This window comes from Acomys russatus, chromosome 3 (genome assembly GCF_903995435.1).
Source record: "Acomys russatus chromosome 3, mAcoRus1.1, whole genome shotgun sequence".
Classification (NCBI taxonomy): Eukaryota; Metazoa; Chordata; class Mammalia; order Rodentia; family Muridae; genus Acomys; species Acomys russatus.
The window spans coordinates 58,564,899-58,580,367 of NC_067139.1; the positions used below are offsets into that span (position 1 = coordinate 58,564,899).

The window sequence follows — 15,469 nt, forward strand, 5'->3', positions numbered from 1 at the left end:
CCAGGGCAGGTGGAGCAAAGTTGTTTTGGCTGGCTGTCAGGCATCTAATCCTGGCATCTCTGTCACCAGACGAGGCTTGGAAAGGACTGGGAGAGAGAAAAATAGGGACAGACGAGGCATGGATGTAAGCTAGGATTGGAGGAGTCCATGGTGGGGAGACATACTGGTACCATGAGGATAACTGGGCAGAGCTCAGTAGGCTGGGTGCAAGGGGAGTCTGCTCAGTTTAACCTGATAATACTATTTGGATATATACTTCCAGATTTGGAAATTACCTGTCCTTTTACATATTGGACCAAACTTATAGAGAGTATGATTTTACACTTCTGGGCTGTTTGAACCGAGCTGACATTCACCCCCATGCTCTCAGAAGCACAGTGTACTTGTTCTCCGCAGGAATGCCGCTTACAGTGTAGGTGATAAATTGGAGGAAGCTGGTGTCTGGGCCAAGTTCTGACACAAGCCATATCCATCTTCTCTCATCAGCACTTTCATAAGCCTGTGGCCACTGTCTTCCGAGTAGCTGAGCCCTGCCACACCTGCTTTGCCTCAGCCATTAGATTGTGTGCTCATGAAGGTGGATTCGTAAGACGTGGATTAGAATGCGTGCTGTGCCCCTTCACGTTGGTCCCTCTCTGCTTGCTTTTGTATTGCTGCAGATTGAACCCAGGGCCTTTGCATGATATACAAATACTCTTACCACTAAGCCGCACCCCCAAAACATGACCTTTGAGGATTATGTGCAAGTACAGCCTGTTTTGGTTGTTGAGACAGTCTTACCCTTTAGCCTGTAACTCACAGCCCTGCCTGCTTCCCTCCAGAGCACCGTGATATAAGGTGTGTACCACGGGGCCTGGAGAGACAACTCAGTGTTTCAGAGCACTCGCTGCTCTTCTGCAGGATCTGGGTTCAGTTCCCAGCACATGTCAGGCAGCTCACAACCATCAGTAACGCCAGCTCTAGGGAATTTGAGGCCTTTGGCCTCTTGCAAGTGCATTCTCCTGTGAGTGGATTCTCACACAAACGTACCCACATGCAGCCACATAGCACCTACATAATTAAAACCACGTATTTTTTCAAAATGTTTGTTACAACCCTAATCAGAAAAATTTGCTTTTGTTTTCTTTAAACAAGATCTCTCAAGGTAGCTCTCTGGCTGTTTCAGAACTCACTATTTAGACCAGACTGGCCTTCAACTCAAGAGATTTGCTTGCTTCTGCCCCTGCCTCAGAGCCCTGGGATTAAAGGCATGTGTGACCATGCCCAGCCTCCAGGTACAAACATTTTAATGGTCAACTACCTGAAACTGGATCACATTACAAAACAGATTTATTATACTGTGTAAAGCCTTATTAGACAAATGCATATGCTAATATACATTTTTGTGGTTTCTACATGAAGAAAAAGCTGTTTCAAGAAAGAGCTAGAAGACTCGAAATGTTACAAGTCTATGTCTTATGATTGTTCTGCTTTTTGTTTTGTTTTAAATAAGATTTATTTATTTATGTTAGGGGCCGTAGAGAAGTAGCTCAGCAGTAAAGAGCATTTGTTTTTGCAGAAGACCCTGGTTTGATTCCTAACCTCCACACGGTGGCTCACACCTGTCCATAGCTCCAGTTCCAGGTGGTCCAGCCCGTCAAGCACTAAGCATGCATGTGGTACACAGATACATGTAAGCAAAACACTGCTAGAGTGTTTTGCATGTAGAGTGCCCTTAGAAGCCAGAAGAGGGCATCAGAGCCCCTGAAACTGGACTTAAGATGGTTATGAACCACCACATGGGTGCTGGGAAGTGACCCAGGCGCTCTGGAAGAACAGCCAGTGCTCCAAACTTCTGAGCCATCTCTCCAACCTTTGTTTTTTTTTTTTTAAGTAATTGATTATAAAAAATATATATATTACTTCAAGAGAGCTAATTTCAGTTTAAGATTAGCTTTGACTTGAACAAGAATGTTCTGTAATAACCATGAACTCTGGGAGCTAGAACAGGAAGCTGATGAAAGTAGACACCAGGCTAGAGGTAATGTGGTTTTGTTTGTTTGGGACAGTCTCGCTATGTATCTCTGGCTGGCCTCACACTCAGAGGTCCTCCTGCCTCTGCCACCTGGGTGCTGGAATTAAAGGTATGTGCCACCACATCCAGCTGGTGATGTTTTTATATTCAATTACCGTCACCCGTAAGGGACTGGGATATATTTCAGTAGCAGAGCATCTGTCTAGGACGCACAGTGCCCTGGCTTCTATTCCTGGCACGTCTAATATTAAAAAGTAAAGGTTGAGAAAAAAAAAAAAAAAGTAAAGGTTGCCTGTCCAAAAGTTTGGCAAGTGAAGACACTATACAAATACCAAACAGTACAGTAGTTACATGTACACTGGGTCATCTGGTCAGGCGAGATGGGTCTAGCTTGTGTGTGATAGGTTTTTGCTTTTGTTTTTGTTTTTCTCTTAGGAGGCTACAGAATTAGTGAGCGCTTCTCAAATGGATTATTCATTAACAGATTAAAACGTTACAGGGCTAAACAGTCCTATGTGTAGCATAGAGCGCCAGCGGTGCAAGACTGGACACCTGACTGGGAAATGCCCTTTACTTCAGCACCAGGATGCTTAGTTTTCAGTGACAATCACTGGGCTTTGGGTATGTGACTGAACTTTGCAGATTTAGGGTCCGCTCATTGTAACTGCTATCTTCTTAAAACCAGCTAATGACTAGCCTTCGGCATGTGTGCTCGAGTTCTGACTCTGTAAGCTGCAGGGTTAAAGCAAGTTTTGTACATAGCACTCCCTATACACAGCCTGTAGGTTTCAGGGCCACCCCAAAGCTTTTTGTCACTGGAATTGGTAGAGGAAGAAGGCTCAGGGTCTCTCTTCTCCTGGGCAGACTACCAAGGCTGACAGCTGCCTTGGCAGGCTTGTGACCGTTTTCTCATTGACATGTTTTGTGTCGCTTTGAGGAGTTCTGTGTGGAAAGCAGCAGCATCCTTCATGAGACGATACTTGGGGCAGACGCTCAGAGCACTGTAGTCGCCTTTGACATCCGCTCCTCCAAGACAGACTACCAGGTATTTGTGCAGATGAGTCTGGCTGCTGAGATCGCTACAAAAAAGGTTAAAGGCCAGAGGGAACAGGTCCTGAGAGTCCTCCCTGGCACTGCCCTCACTGTGGCCACAGGCACTGTCACAAAGGGTGTGCACATCACCGGAAAGGAGGAAGACCACTTTATCTGCTGCTTGCTTCTGCGTGGTAAGCCACTGCACAGGACCCATCTCGGCTATTTTCTTTTTCTGCCATTTTTCAAGGATGACCTCACTTCTGCAATAGTTTTGAAGAAAGTCAGTGAAGCGACAGACTGTGTGGTGGAAACATATCTCAGATGGGTAGACCACCAGGACCTTAACGAGGGGCAGGAGCATGGAGGTAACTGGAAAGGAGGTCTTGCTCCTTCCTGTGGGGGAAACATTTGTTAGTTGAACAACAAGTAGCAGGGCCTTCCCGGTAGGCTAAGCTATCACTAATAAATGATCCCCAGCAGAGAATGTCAGCCAGGATCAGGGCTTCCAGCACCTGAAACACTGATGCTTAAATCTCAAAAACATTTGAAAAAGAGCATTTCTAAATCCCTATCCAGAAACCAGCCTATCAGCCTTCATAGTCAAGCTCTCCCTCTCCCTCTCTCTACCCCCTCCCTCCCTCCCTCTCTCTCTCCCCCCTTCCCTCCCTCTCTCTTTCTCCCTCCCTCTCTCTCCCTCTCTCTCAGATAAACCCATAAGCTGTTTAGGTTTAATGGCACCATGTTTGAAGCAAGCTGTTAAAACTTCTGTACTTTGACACAGATGTGACCTCTGCACATCAGGAGTTGGGTCATTTTCCACCTGCAGGTGCTATGCAACGAGACCATGTACAAAGCAACTCTAACCCTGTAGCTAGCATGGTGCCAACAGCATCTTCCAAATACAAGTATTTTTGAGGGAAAGCTCATGTGGCTTTCTTAGCTTTAAGTGTGGAATTTCATCCTCTGCCATGACGTAGCATAACTCACCGGGTACACCAAGAACTCATGTAGCTGTCCTTGAATAGTAACTTAGGATGTTCTTGAGGCCCTGGTCCCTTCCTCTCGCCCCACCCCACCCCCAAGGGTGCAGAGTGCAGGTTTCTGCTGCCACATCCTGCTGTATTTCTTTTCTACACATGCAGACTACAAGAATCTCACTAGAGCATCTTCAGACAGGGACCATCCTTACCTCGCCTCCGAGTTAGGTAGATCCCAATGGCCAGCACCCACGTAGCCACCACCAGCACCAGGAGGAGAGGCAGCCAGCCTCCCAGAATACTTCTGTCTACAGGAAACAGCTCCGTTACCTTCAGCAAGCAAAGCTACATTTGTCCTCTATTTGTAAATCGATTCTTTTGTTCTCCTTCCTGGATGTTTAGACCTTTTCAAACCAAGGGCTAGAAGGTCTTTCGGTGGGGCAGGAGGTGGGGGGGGTCTGTTGATTAAGGGTTCTTTCCAAGTATTCAGGTCACTTCCAAAAAAAATGTATTACTGTGGGCTGGAGTGGTGGTTCAGCCATTTCAGGCAGGCTTACACAGACAATAACAAAAAGGTATTACTGTAATGTATGTAAACACAGGCACACATGTGCCATAGTGGGTGCCTGGAGGTCATTCCTTTCACCTCAGTTTCCAGGGCTCAATCCCAGGTTGTAAGACGCATATAGAAGTGAGTCTACCCACTGAGTGAGCTCACCAGCCTTCTCCCTAGATTCTCAATGGAATTGGGGACTGTTCTCTAAACTCAGGCTTCTAGATCTTAAGCATACAAGCATTTCCACTGTGGCAGCTAGGGTGTGAATGCTGGGTTTTGTTGTTGTGGTCGTCGTTTGAAGAATTTTTGTTCCTCAGGATGAACTTAAGTTCATAGCACATACAGCTGTTTGTCCACATAGAAGTCAGGGTTTAGGGTGGCTATCTACAGCTTGCCTGGCTATTTCTTGACTTGGCCCCACCCGTGGGTTAGTTTCAGAACATTTTATTTGTCCATTGTTAGTAAAAAGAACTGACGCATCTCTAAACCCAGAGACATTTTCCAGAACACAAGCCCAGGCACCAGGGAGGTGCCAGGGACCTTGATTTGTTAACCAAATAAGATTCAGAAAAACTGGAATGCCTTGAATGCATACTCCCTCGTGGGTCCCTCATGGACCCGGCCCCTGCTCACACCAGTTCTTGATTACCATTCCATAGCCTTGTGACACCTTGAGCAGCCATTTTGCACCCCCCCACTCCCCCCCCCCCACCCCCCGGTATATTCTGCTTTTGAAAAGATAGTGTCTTCTTAGAAAAAAAAAAACCTTTCTTCTTACTTAGTTATGAGATCTCTAGGCATTGTCCTGTCACACCAGTTCAGGGTACAGGCAGGGACCTCTTAATGCCTCTCACAGACACAGCATAACCTGTTACTATCAAAGGGGCCCTGTGTGTCCAGAGCCTGTTTGGCCATCCCGTGGTACTGACAGGTACTTACTGTTCTCTGGAGGGAAGGGAGCACTGGTCTCTGAGCATAACGTAACTGTTCCTTCACGTCGGATGCAGTCATTGCCACAGGTGTGTAAGTATGGAGTCAGCTAAGGAAAAGGAGAGGTCAGAACGTTCCAGAGTGCCTTGGGAGATGCTCTGCAGTGTCCTCACTTCCTCCAACACAATGCACACTCCTCCCAACCCCCCACCCCCCCATTTTTTTTTCTTTTGCCTCTTGGCATGGTCAACAACTAGCCCACAAATCCAATCTGGTGACCCAAGACCAAAATACCTGCAATGCCCTTGAACTTCGTGCTTGCTGCTGACATGGTGTTTTCCTTATCTAAACAGGCAGCTACATCCTAATAAACATACAAATCTTCTCCCTGGACAATAGTAGTGACTTCCCGGGCACTAGGGGAGCCCATGACTTCCTGAAAGGTTCAGTTACAGTGGTGCCAGGGTCTGCTTTCTTGGCCACCCTGAGCACTTCATGTTCCAGGGAGTGGAGAATGACTCTTGGGTGTGGTTGTGTTGCACTGTGACCCTCTGTATACCCATGTTGTAGACTACAGGGACCTGGACTTTCTTTCTCAATCTGGGCCAACTGAGGCCTTCAGAAGACAGACAATTGCTCTCCAAAGTTGAGGCTCCAGCCTTCCAGCTTTAACCCTTTGCAACTCTGCTTTTCAATTAAAACTGGGGCTTTGGAGAAATAAAATGGCTGTTCTATCTTAAAATTACTCTGAGGATCTGTGGTAGAAAATAGAAATAAAAGCACTTTGGGAAGTCAGCAGCCAAAACACCCCACAGTTGATCTCACCTCTGTGAAGACCACTAAAGAGTCCCTGCCAACGCTGCCTGACTGGGGCTATTGGGAAGAGACTTGCCATCCTTAAAATGCTGCATCAGAGGGCTAGTATGTATAAGTTGTTGAATACTTACCTGGAACTCAAGACATCCTACCACATTTTTTGGACCATAAGACACATTCCCCCCCCCAAAAAAAAAAACTGGGGGGGAGGGGATTAGGTGTGCCTTGTGGTCCGATGGCTGTTTTTACTGTTTTTCTTGTTTTCCTGCTCTCTAAAAACTGGTCTTATGGTCAGGTGCGTCTTATAGTCCAAAAAATACAGTAGTTCAGTCCCTAGCGCTGCACCACACATGCACACACAGAAAGCACGCCTGGTTCTCTAATGTCCTTCCCTTCCCAAACACTGCAGCTCACCTCAACCACAGCACCTTCACTGCCCTCTTCCACAGGAACGGCTACAGATGTCCGCGTCAGTCTATTCTGGTGTGGATAGGTGAAACACAGTCAAGAGCTATCAGGTGTGAGTGAGTGAGTTTTCCTGACTGACTGCTGATGCATCAGGCTGTGTGAACAAGGACTCACTTCAGAAGCCTATAGCTTCCGCCTTTAGTTGACTTTAGAGTCATTGTCCCCAGGATGTCTACAGGGCCTTGTTTCTGCTGCATTGGTCAAGGTAGCCTAGCATGCTTGGACAACAATCAGCTCTGGGATCTCTTGAAAGGAAACCTATTCAGAGGATCCTAAGTGTCTGTACTTCCCTTCAAGATACCACAGCTGGAGGTTGGGGTGGGGTGATAAGGAAGTGCAGGGGAGAGTACCTCCAGCACTCTAGAAACCCCCAACAACACGGTCCGTCGAATGAGAACCGTGTATGTATTTCCAAGGGGATTGGTTGTGAAATTCACTTCAACGGTCTTCTCATTCTTCTTACAAGCAGTGATATTTGGGTCCCATAGGCTTCCTACAAGTTAAGAGAAAACCACATGGGTGACCTGATAACTCTTCCCTTATCTGAGTCCCCAAGGGGGCCTTATAGAAACAAATCTAAATCCTTAGGCACACACCCAAGAGATAGGGACGATAGTCTCTCTTCTGACAGGGTTCCCAGAGTAAGGCATCTGATGTCCGAGAAAGTTAGGGACTCGCCACCCAGTGCCACTACTTTGCTAAAAATGGCTTCCTTGAGCTGGCAGTGGTAGGTACAGATTGCAATCTGTGACTCAGTTCAGTGCTCACCCTACATTTTGAGGTAAGAGAGCTAGGAGCTCTGTTTTCTCCTTTCTAGGGGAGGAAGAGGAGGAGCCTCAGTTTAGGAGGTATGCCCCAAAACATAGAGTAAATGCACTGAGGCTCCAGGGCTTACAAGGCCAAGCTGCCAGTTCTCCTGGATACGAGGAAGGAAGGAAATGCCACACACACTACAGGAACCTCTGACAGATCAGCTATCAGAAGGTCCGTTGTCTCTCTCATGTGACTTGCAAATAAGACTGGACAAATTTCCAGGAACTTGTATATAATAGCACGGATTATCTTCCCTGTCTGAGCCCTGGCTGGATACTGGTTCTAGGAGGGATTCGCAGGGCTGACTCCAGGTCCTGGACCTCACCCCCCTCACAGCTCCATCCTTGTATGGTGCTTTTGGTGGGTGGAGATCTTTCCTCCCATCAATAACTTCATTAGCATTACCGCAAGGCAAGACTATACCACTCTGAAGTGTATATTCACCCTTGAAAGTTGGGATGCGGAACTGTCCTAAAGCAGCTCCTTCCTAATTCGGAGGAGGTTCTAAGTCTACCATAGAGAAGATAGTCTTTCGAGAAGGCAGCTGGGGCCTTACTGGAACAAACTCTCACCCTATTTGTTAATCTAAACACAGGGTACCCGGAGCCTCCACTGACCACAGGTCAGTTGTGATAAACAGGTGTAAAGGCTAGTGGGATCCTCCAATCACAAAACAGCTTTCCATGGGTAGTTGCCATTAAGTGAGGTTTGGGATAACGATAACATGTTAGTTTAGCTGAATGGCGGGGGGTGGGGGTAGGGAGTTCCCGTAGCTGTTGCTGCCCTATGTAAGCTTAAGAGTCTGTCCCCGTCTGCTTAGCTGCTTCACCCAAAGCTGCTCCTTCATGGAGTTCAGTGCTTCATCTGTCAGGATAGATGAAGCTTCATGGGTCCCAATCAGTATCTCCAAAAGATAAAACCAAAAATGCCACATCTACTTACCAGCCTCAATGCACTGCTTCTTATATTTCATTACGTGATTCAGGCAGCCTGGAAATTTGAATGAGAGTTGTTACATTTCAGTAAAAGGTATCTCTAGTATAACTCCTTGCCCAGTATATTCATATTCTCTCCCCGCCTCCCTCTCTCCTTCGTCCTCCCCCTTTCCCTCCTCCGCGCCCTCTCTCTCCCTGTCTCTCCAAATATGAAAAAGACAGCAAATCTAAACAGGACACTAACATACTGTTAAACAGAAAATCATTCACCCATGGAAGCTGTAAGCAGTCCCATTTAAGTACGACCTTTATCCAAACAGTCTCCTCGGGGTGACTTGGAAACTGAAAAGTGAGAGTTGATAATACGTGTAGGGTCTGCCTCTTCCAGGGATGAGGCTCTAGGCAGTGGGTCCCAGACCCTCACCAACATCATCACACACCCAGACAGAAATTAATGAAGAGGGTTCAATGTCTTCTGTGGGATTCATACCCAAACCTCATGTCCCTGGCCTACATAAGAAACAAGCACCAGACAATTGCACACTAAAGACAATTCTAGATAATGTTTGACAAGGTCATGAAAAACAGCAGCCAGAGGAGGCTGAGGTGGCAGAAGGGACTAAGTGCCTGTGGCACAGGAAGAAAACTTAATGGAAAAGCAGCTGAAATCCAAAGAGCCCAGTGTTTAGCTGACAGAAATATGCTGATATTATCGTCCTAGTTTTCACAAGTGTACCCTGAAGACCAGAGGAACCAAAAGATATGGACACTAACTTACCCTCCCCCCAAACAAAACAAAACCATGTCATCAGGAAAGCTGCGAAGTGCTGTGTAGCAAATAGTGTGGCACCAAAGCCATCCTGTACGGCTTAAGGCATCAACCACAAAGGAGCTTCACCACTGCTGTGTGCACAGCCCCGGGCAGGTACCTGAAGAGATGATGCATTCTGCATCCTGCCCTGGACCCAGGAACATGCTTTCTCATATTTACCTAGAGTAACCCTCTCCTCCCTAAGTGAGGAGTGGTTAGTACCATGTCCACGGGATGAGGAGACTGACAGCTTCAAAGGGTTCCCAAGGCTCTTTGCATCAAACCACACGCCATTACACACATGAGACAGTAAGACAGAATAACCAAAGAGGTGAGGAAGTTTACCTGGTGAGGTGAAGTTCACAGACAAAGAAGGGCTGTCCTCATTCATATTAGCATTGGGGATATTATGGGCCCCGATGAGATAGAGTGTGCTCAGCTCCACAGGAAAGCCTACATAGAAGAATGTCCACTGCAAAGCAAAGCAAGGCATGTGTACAGTGCAAGAGCAGAGCCTCTGAATGGGGCCATTTTCATTTGTAAAATTTTTCACATTTATATTTAGTGTGTGTGAATATGTGTTAGTGGGGGATCATGCCATAGTGTACATGGGAAGGTCAGGACAACTTGGAGGAATTGTTCTCTCTACCATGCAGGTCCTACGGACTGAAACCTAGGTTGCCAGGCTTGACACGCACACCACCACCACCACCACCACCACCCAGCTTTTCTCTTGTCATTTAATCTCTGTGCTCCAGCTGAGACAGGTCTCTGGCCAATGTCCATGTAGGGACTGGGCCCAGCCCAATTTGCTGATATAACTCAGAATTAGAGAGTGTGGTCTTTTAGAACCAGGATATAATTTAAGTCTAACTCCCCTCACTTTGCTGGGTATTCAGTTTCAAAGATGCTGACTTCCCAGGCACTGGGCAGACATGTGGAGTTTAAACCCAGGCACCTTGTTGTACATCACAGGTTTTCTTGCTCTGCGTCATCAGGCTTTTCTAAAGCACGTTCACACTCCCCATGCAAAGGGCCCATCTGTCGGAGACAACCATGTGCCCAAAAGCGCTTACTTTGCCGCCGGAAGGTCTGGTCTGACTTTGGAAGGCCTCTGTGTAGTTGCACCTCACGCAGCTGTATGACCGCATGTTGCTTTTGCCAGTCACACAGATCTTGGTGGCCTTCAACAGGCGTATGCTGGCTGCAGAGACAGCGAAGTGGGAAGTTGTTTCATTAGCGCTTAGGTGGCTCACGTGGTACTCAACGGTTTAAACAACTCATCTCAGCTATGCGTGCCACAGCAGCCAGGGTGCAGACGGAATGAATGAGGAGGTTTGGGGAGTCCTGGGGATGTTTCTGCCTGGGCTTCCACAGCTAGCTCCTCAGCGGTAGACGCAAACTCGAATTCCCTGACCCCTGCTGCTTCTAGGTTGGTCTGAGGTGTATAAAGTGCCTGTGATTCGTGATGCATCTTCCTTGTTCTAGGTCTCTAGAGGAGGACAGACTGCTGGGCGTGGTCGGTACATATCCTAGGCGGTGTCTTCCAGTGCATGCATATGGAAACTCCTGTTACATGTGCCTACGAATGGAATTGATGGGTGGGTCCTATACACTGCATTTTTCTGGTTTAGTAAATGCTTCAGGCTTTGACTTTTTTTTTTTTTTTCTACAAAGACCTTCTAAGCATCAGTACCAGACTATGCCTGCTGCCCTAGGTCCATGCAGACTATGCCTGCTGCCCTAGGTCCATGCAGACTATGCCTGCTGCCCTAGGTCCATGCAGACGTTCTTTCTTGTGTGTCTGATCCTCCATCCCTACTTCCCCAAGTTCCTTTTAAAATCCATAACAACACCAACCAAAGACCACACCCTGCTTGACGTGGGGCCAATGCCTATTGTAGCATCTCACAGGAGTCTCTCTCTTGGGGCCCCTGCCCCAGTCCTTCCAGCCCTACTCCACTCCAGAGAGCACAGCTCTCTTTGGGGCATCTCTTGACATTGCTTGTGGCTGTCTGTCCTACTGCTATTATGAAAAATGTACTAATGAAGACTGTCACTCATTTTCCCAGGTCACACCTTGATTTTATTGAGACAAGGTCTCACCCTGTAGCTCAGACTGGCCTGGAACTCAATATATAGCCCAGGTTGGCCTCAAACTTGCAGCAAGCTCCTGTTTCAATCTCCCAGGTGCTGGGCAAATAGACTTTGGACTAAACCAAGCATAACTCTGGCAGATGGAAACCACAAGCCTAGGCATTAGGGTCCCAGGATTGGCTTGTCTGAGGAACTTACATGTTGCTTTCAGCATAGTCTGGAGGGAATGCCAGGACTTTCCTGACGTCATTTGGGAAGTGGGAAAGCTTTTAAGTCAGAGCTTTTCCTAAACACAGGGAATCATCTCTCCCATGATGTATGACTGTAGAAAGCCGCTGCTCATCAGTGACTTTGCACACTTATTCACACCTACACATACTTATGTAAGTATAAACTGCCCCTCAATGCTGACCGTGCTTCCTTTAAATCGCTTCTAAGACAGAGTAGTCCCCAAACCTCCATCCTGACTTTGAACCTCTAGCTTAGTCTGGTTCTTTCGTGTGCCACTGTCGGCACAATTACAGATACAGCTGCATAGCTCTTTGCACTCTGGCTGCTTGTGTTTGTGGTGTCCATATTGTCACAAACAGAGAGAACATTCTCACTACAGTGCTAAGCTCCAAACTTTCCAGTTGGTGGTCCTTCTTTGCTCTTGGTCATCTGGATGCAGTTATGAGCAATGCTACTGTACACATCCTAGGATGTATCTTTTAGTATATACCTATGCATGTCTGTGGTGTGTGCCTAGGAGAGGAATTAATGGCTCCTATATCTTACTAAACATTTCTGGTTTAGGAGATAGGTTTTTGTTTTGTTTTGGTTTTAAGATTTATTTATTCATTATTTATATATTATTCTGCCTGCATGTAAGCCAGCAGGCCAGAAGAGAAGAAGAGGGCACCAGATCTCATTATAGATGGTTATGAGCCATGAGCTATGAGATGGGAATTGAACTCCGGACCTTTGGAAGAACAACCAGTGTTCTTAACCTCTGAGCCATCTCTCTAACCCTAGGAGATAGTTTGATGCGAACTTACCATCTGCCCGGAGTATCCAGCTTATGTTCATCAAAATTGAAAAGTCCTCTGTTGCAACACCTGTTTTCACAAGTTCCACTTGGAGGTCCCTCAAGTCTCCTGGAGTGAGAGTGTGTTGGACCATCCACTCTGGAGATGGCCCTGAGCAAAGACAAGAAGACGTCCTATGACACTCGTACTGGCTGATTTTATGTGTCAACTTGATACAGCTAGAGTCATCAGAGAGGGAGGAGCCTCAGTAGAGGATGTGCCTCTGTGAGATCCAGCTGTAAGGCATTTTCTCAGTTAGTGATCAATGGGGGAAGGCCAGACCATTGTGGGTGGGACCATCCCTGGGCTGGCAGTCCTGGGTTCTATAAGAAAGCAGGCCAGTAAGCAGCACCCTCCATGGCCTCTGCCTCAGCTCCTGCCTCCAGGCTTGATGAGTTCATGCCCTGACTTCTTCCTCTAATGATGGATTGTGACCTGGACATGTAAGCCAAATAAACCCTTTGCTCCCCAACTTGCTTTTTGGCTGTGGTGTTTTGTTGCAACAATAAAACCCTAACTAAAACAACACTCTGGTTTCAGGCCCTGTCAGGTGATCTGTCCTGTTGCACCACTCATAACCCACATCAGCTAAGGAAAGACAACTTCTACATGCTGCATAGATTCTCTCGGCCTCATAGTCCCAAACTACATGGCACTTGGTGTGTTCCAGGTGTGTGTGTGTGTGGGTGTGTGTGTAGTATAGTGTGATGTAGTTGATATGCTTTCTCTCTCTCTCTCTCTCTCTCTCTCTCTCTCTCTCTCTCTCTCTCTCTCTCTCGGTTTTTTGAGACAGGGTTTCTTTGTGTAGCCTTGGCTGTCTTGGACTCACTTTGTGGACCAGGCTGGCCTTGAACTCATAGCAACCCACCTGTCTCTGCCTCCCGAGTGCTGGTATTAAAGGCGTACGCCACCATGCTCAGCCTTGACATGCTTTCTAACATCAATTCTGTGTTCTCCACTCCTCAGCCATGGACTCCAGCCAGCTAGCCCACACTATGACCACTTTCTCAACCTTTCACCTTTGCTGCCGCAGCCCTTCCTGCTCACTCTCCCAACTCACATTCTTGGGCAAAACTCACTCACTCTTCAAAGGCTGCCATGTGTTTGCTTCCTACTCCCAACACAGGTGTCCCTTCCCACCACAGTCACTGTCCCTCAGTGGCATGGCAGCTACCACTTCCTGCTTAGCATGGTGAGTCCACTCTGCCTGTGTGCTAACTCATCAGGAGGCCGGCCCATCCCAAACACATCCTTACTCCTATTAGTTAACAAGGCAACGCACCACCCTGTGACTGGTCCCCCGTGACCCGCTGCCCGATTCAGACCATCTTAACATCCTTCTGCACTTGCAAATACCCACTCTCTAACGAATGCACCTACCTCTCTCAGAGCCACACTGAATAGTCTGCAGGAAAGAGAGAAACCAGATGTCATGTGGAAGCCAGGGTACCGCAACACTTTACCAAATTAGGCAAAACATCATATTTTTCCTTAGATGCATGCACAGGTGACACATTTTCAAAGAGAAGACGAGCCAGGAGCTGGAGAGATGGCTCGACAGTTGAAAGACCATATCGTTGTCGCCGAGGACCCTGCATCTAGGTTCCAGCTCCCGCGTCAGACAACGCACAACTGCCTGTAAGTCCAGCTCCAGAACTCAATGCCTCCGGCTTCTGAGGACCTGTGCACTTGCACATGTGTGCACGCACGCACCTGTGCATACACACACTCAACTAAAAATAAAAGTCTTAAAATGTATTCAGAGAAAAGAGCTAGTTTGATTGCATGGTACAACTTGAAGGGAATTAAGCTACCTCACGGTAGGCTGTGATGGGCCATGTAGGCTGTGATGGGCCATGGTTTGGGTAAAGTTCATCCTTTGTCCCTGTTTTGTGACATCCTTTTACTAAACAAAAGAACCACCTAGTAGGAACTAAGATTGTGCTGGACGGTAGTGAGACAAAGTGCAAGAAAAAGCCAAGCAACAGCTCTACACTTCAGACTATTTCATTTTCCTCACAGCAGCTGCTCCCAGGACAGATTTCCTTTTGCATAGAGGACAAAGACAGCAGCTGGTGGCTTGAGGACACCATAAACAAGTGTTGACTTCCCACAACATCTAGGATGCCTTATACTGTGGGAACCAGAGAGGGGTTTCAGCTAAGTGCCTTTTTGAGGATGAGCTTTCTCTCTCTCTCTCTCTCTCTCTCTCTCTCTCTCTCTCTCTCTCTCTCTCTCTCTCTCTCTCTCTCAAATGACTAGAAAGATCTTTCATTCATGGGACCTGGAGAAGAAAGGAAAGCTACCTACAGGAATCAACATGGTCCAAGACGGGAGAGAAAAAGCAAGCAAGCAGACAGGTGCAGGCTGTCTGGTGAGCCAATAGGTAGGTAGCACAGGTGTGAGCAATACTGTCGTCTCATCATGAACCTGGAGATGAGGCATGCCACCTTGTGAATTGAGTACCACCCTTTTATTGAGGGGAATACTAGGACTGGATGAGCTCAAATGCCCAGGGTGGCATCTGTGACAGACCTAAATCTCATGCCCCCAGAAGGCAGTCTGACAGCAGAGACCTTCCAGGCTGGAAATAGAAGGACGGTGAGAGTGTAAGGCCCATTGAGGCCATCTCAGGGGTGCAAATCTGGCCCCTTCCAGAGGGTGGCCCATGAACAATTTCCTAGACAGTTGAGCGGGCAGGTCTGGCACTTGTCAGGGTTCAGCTAAAAGAATGGGAACCTAGGGAAAGGATGCGGGGAAGGGGATGCTTACCGGCTCTCGGAGCAGGGCGCTCCTGCACATTGCAGCTAGGCTCAGCAACACTGGTAGCATGGCCCGTAGTACCGCCCACCACCACACGGAGCTCAGGGTCTTTTTTTTTTTTTTTTCGAGACAGGGTTCCTCTATGTAGCTTTGACTGTCCTGGACTCGCTTTGTAGACCAGGCTGGC

At 47.5% G+C, this 15,469-nt stretch overlaps 1 protein-coding gene across 1 annotated transcript; it reads right to left on the reverse strand.

Annotated features, from left to right (window-relative positions):
- Nucleotides 1-2,831: 2,831 nt before the first annotated feature.
- Nucleotides 2,832-15,354, reverse strand: Il17rb (interleukin 17 receptor B). Its single transcript, XM_051140842.1, has 11 exons — nt 15,292-15,354; nt 13,900-13,924; nt 12,490-12,630; nt 10,432-10,559; nt 9,701-9,827; nt 8,552-8,599; nt 7,147-7,289; nt 6,743-6,817; nt 5,522-5,621; nt 4,239-4,334; nt 2,832-3,442 (listed from the first exon to the last, which is right to left on the reverse strand). The coding sequence occupies exons 1-11, from the start codon at nt 15,349-15,351 to the stop codon at nt 2,880-2,882; spliced, it is 1,506 nt and encodes a 501-aa protein (XP_050996799.1). The 5' UTR covers nt 15,352-15,354; the 3' UTR covers nt 2,832-2,879.
- Between the last annotated feature and the right edge of the window lie 115 nt (nt 15,355-15,469).

Coding starts and splice junctions, on each gene's coding strand:
- Il17rb (XM_051140842.1), bottom strand. CDS start 15,351: ATGCTACCAGTGTTGCTGAGCCTAGCTGCAATGTGCAGGAGCGCCCTG. Junction 13,925..15,291: donor GCGCCCTGCTCCGAGAGCCG/GTAAGCATCCCC, acceptor TCTTTCCTGCAG/ACTATTCAGTGTGGCTCTGA. Junction 8,600..9,700: donor TGTGAACTTCACCTCACCAG/GTAAACTTCCTC, acceptor TCAAATTTCCAG/GCTGCCTGAATCACGTAATG.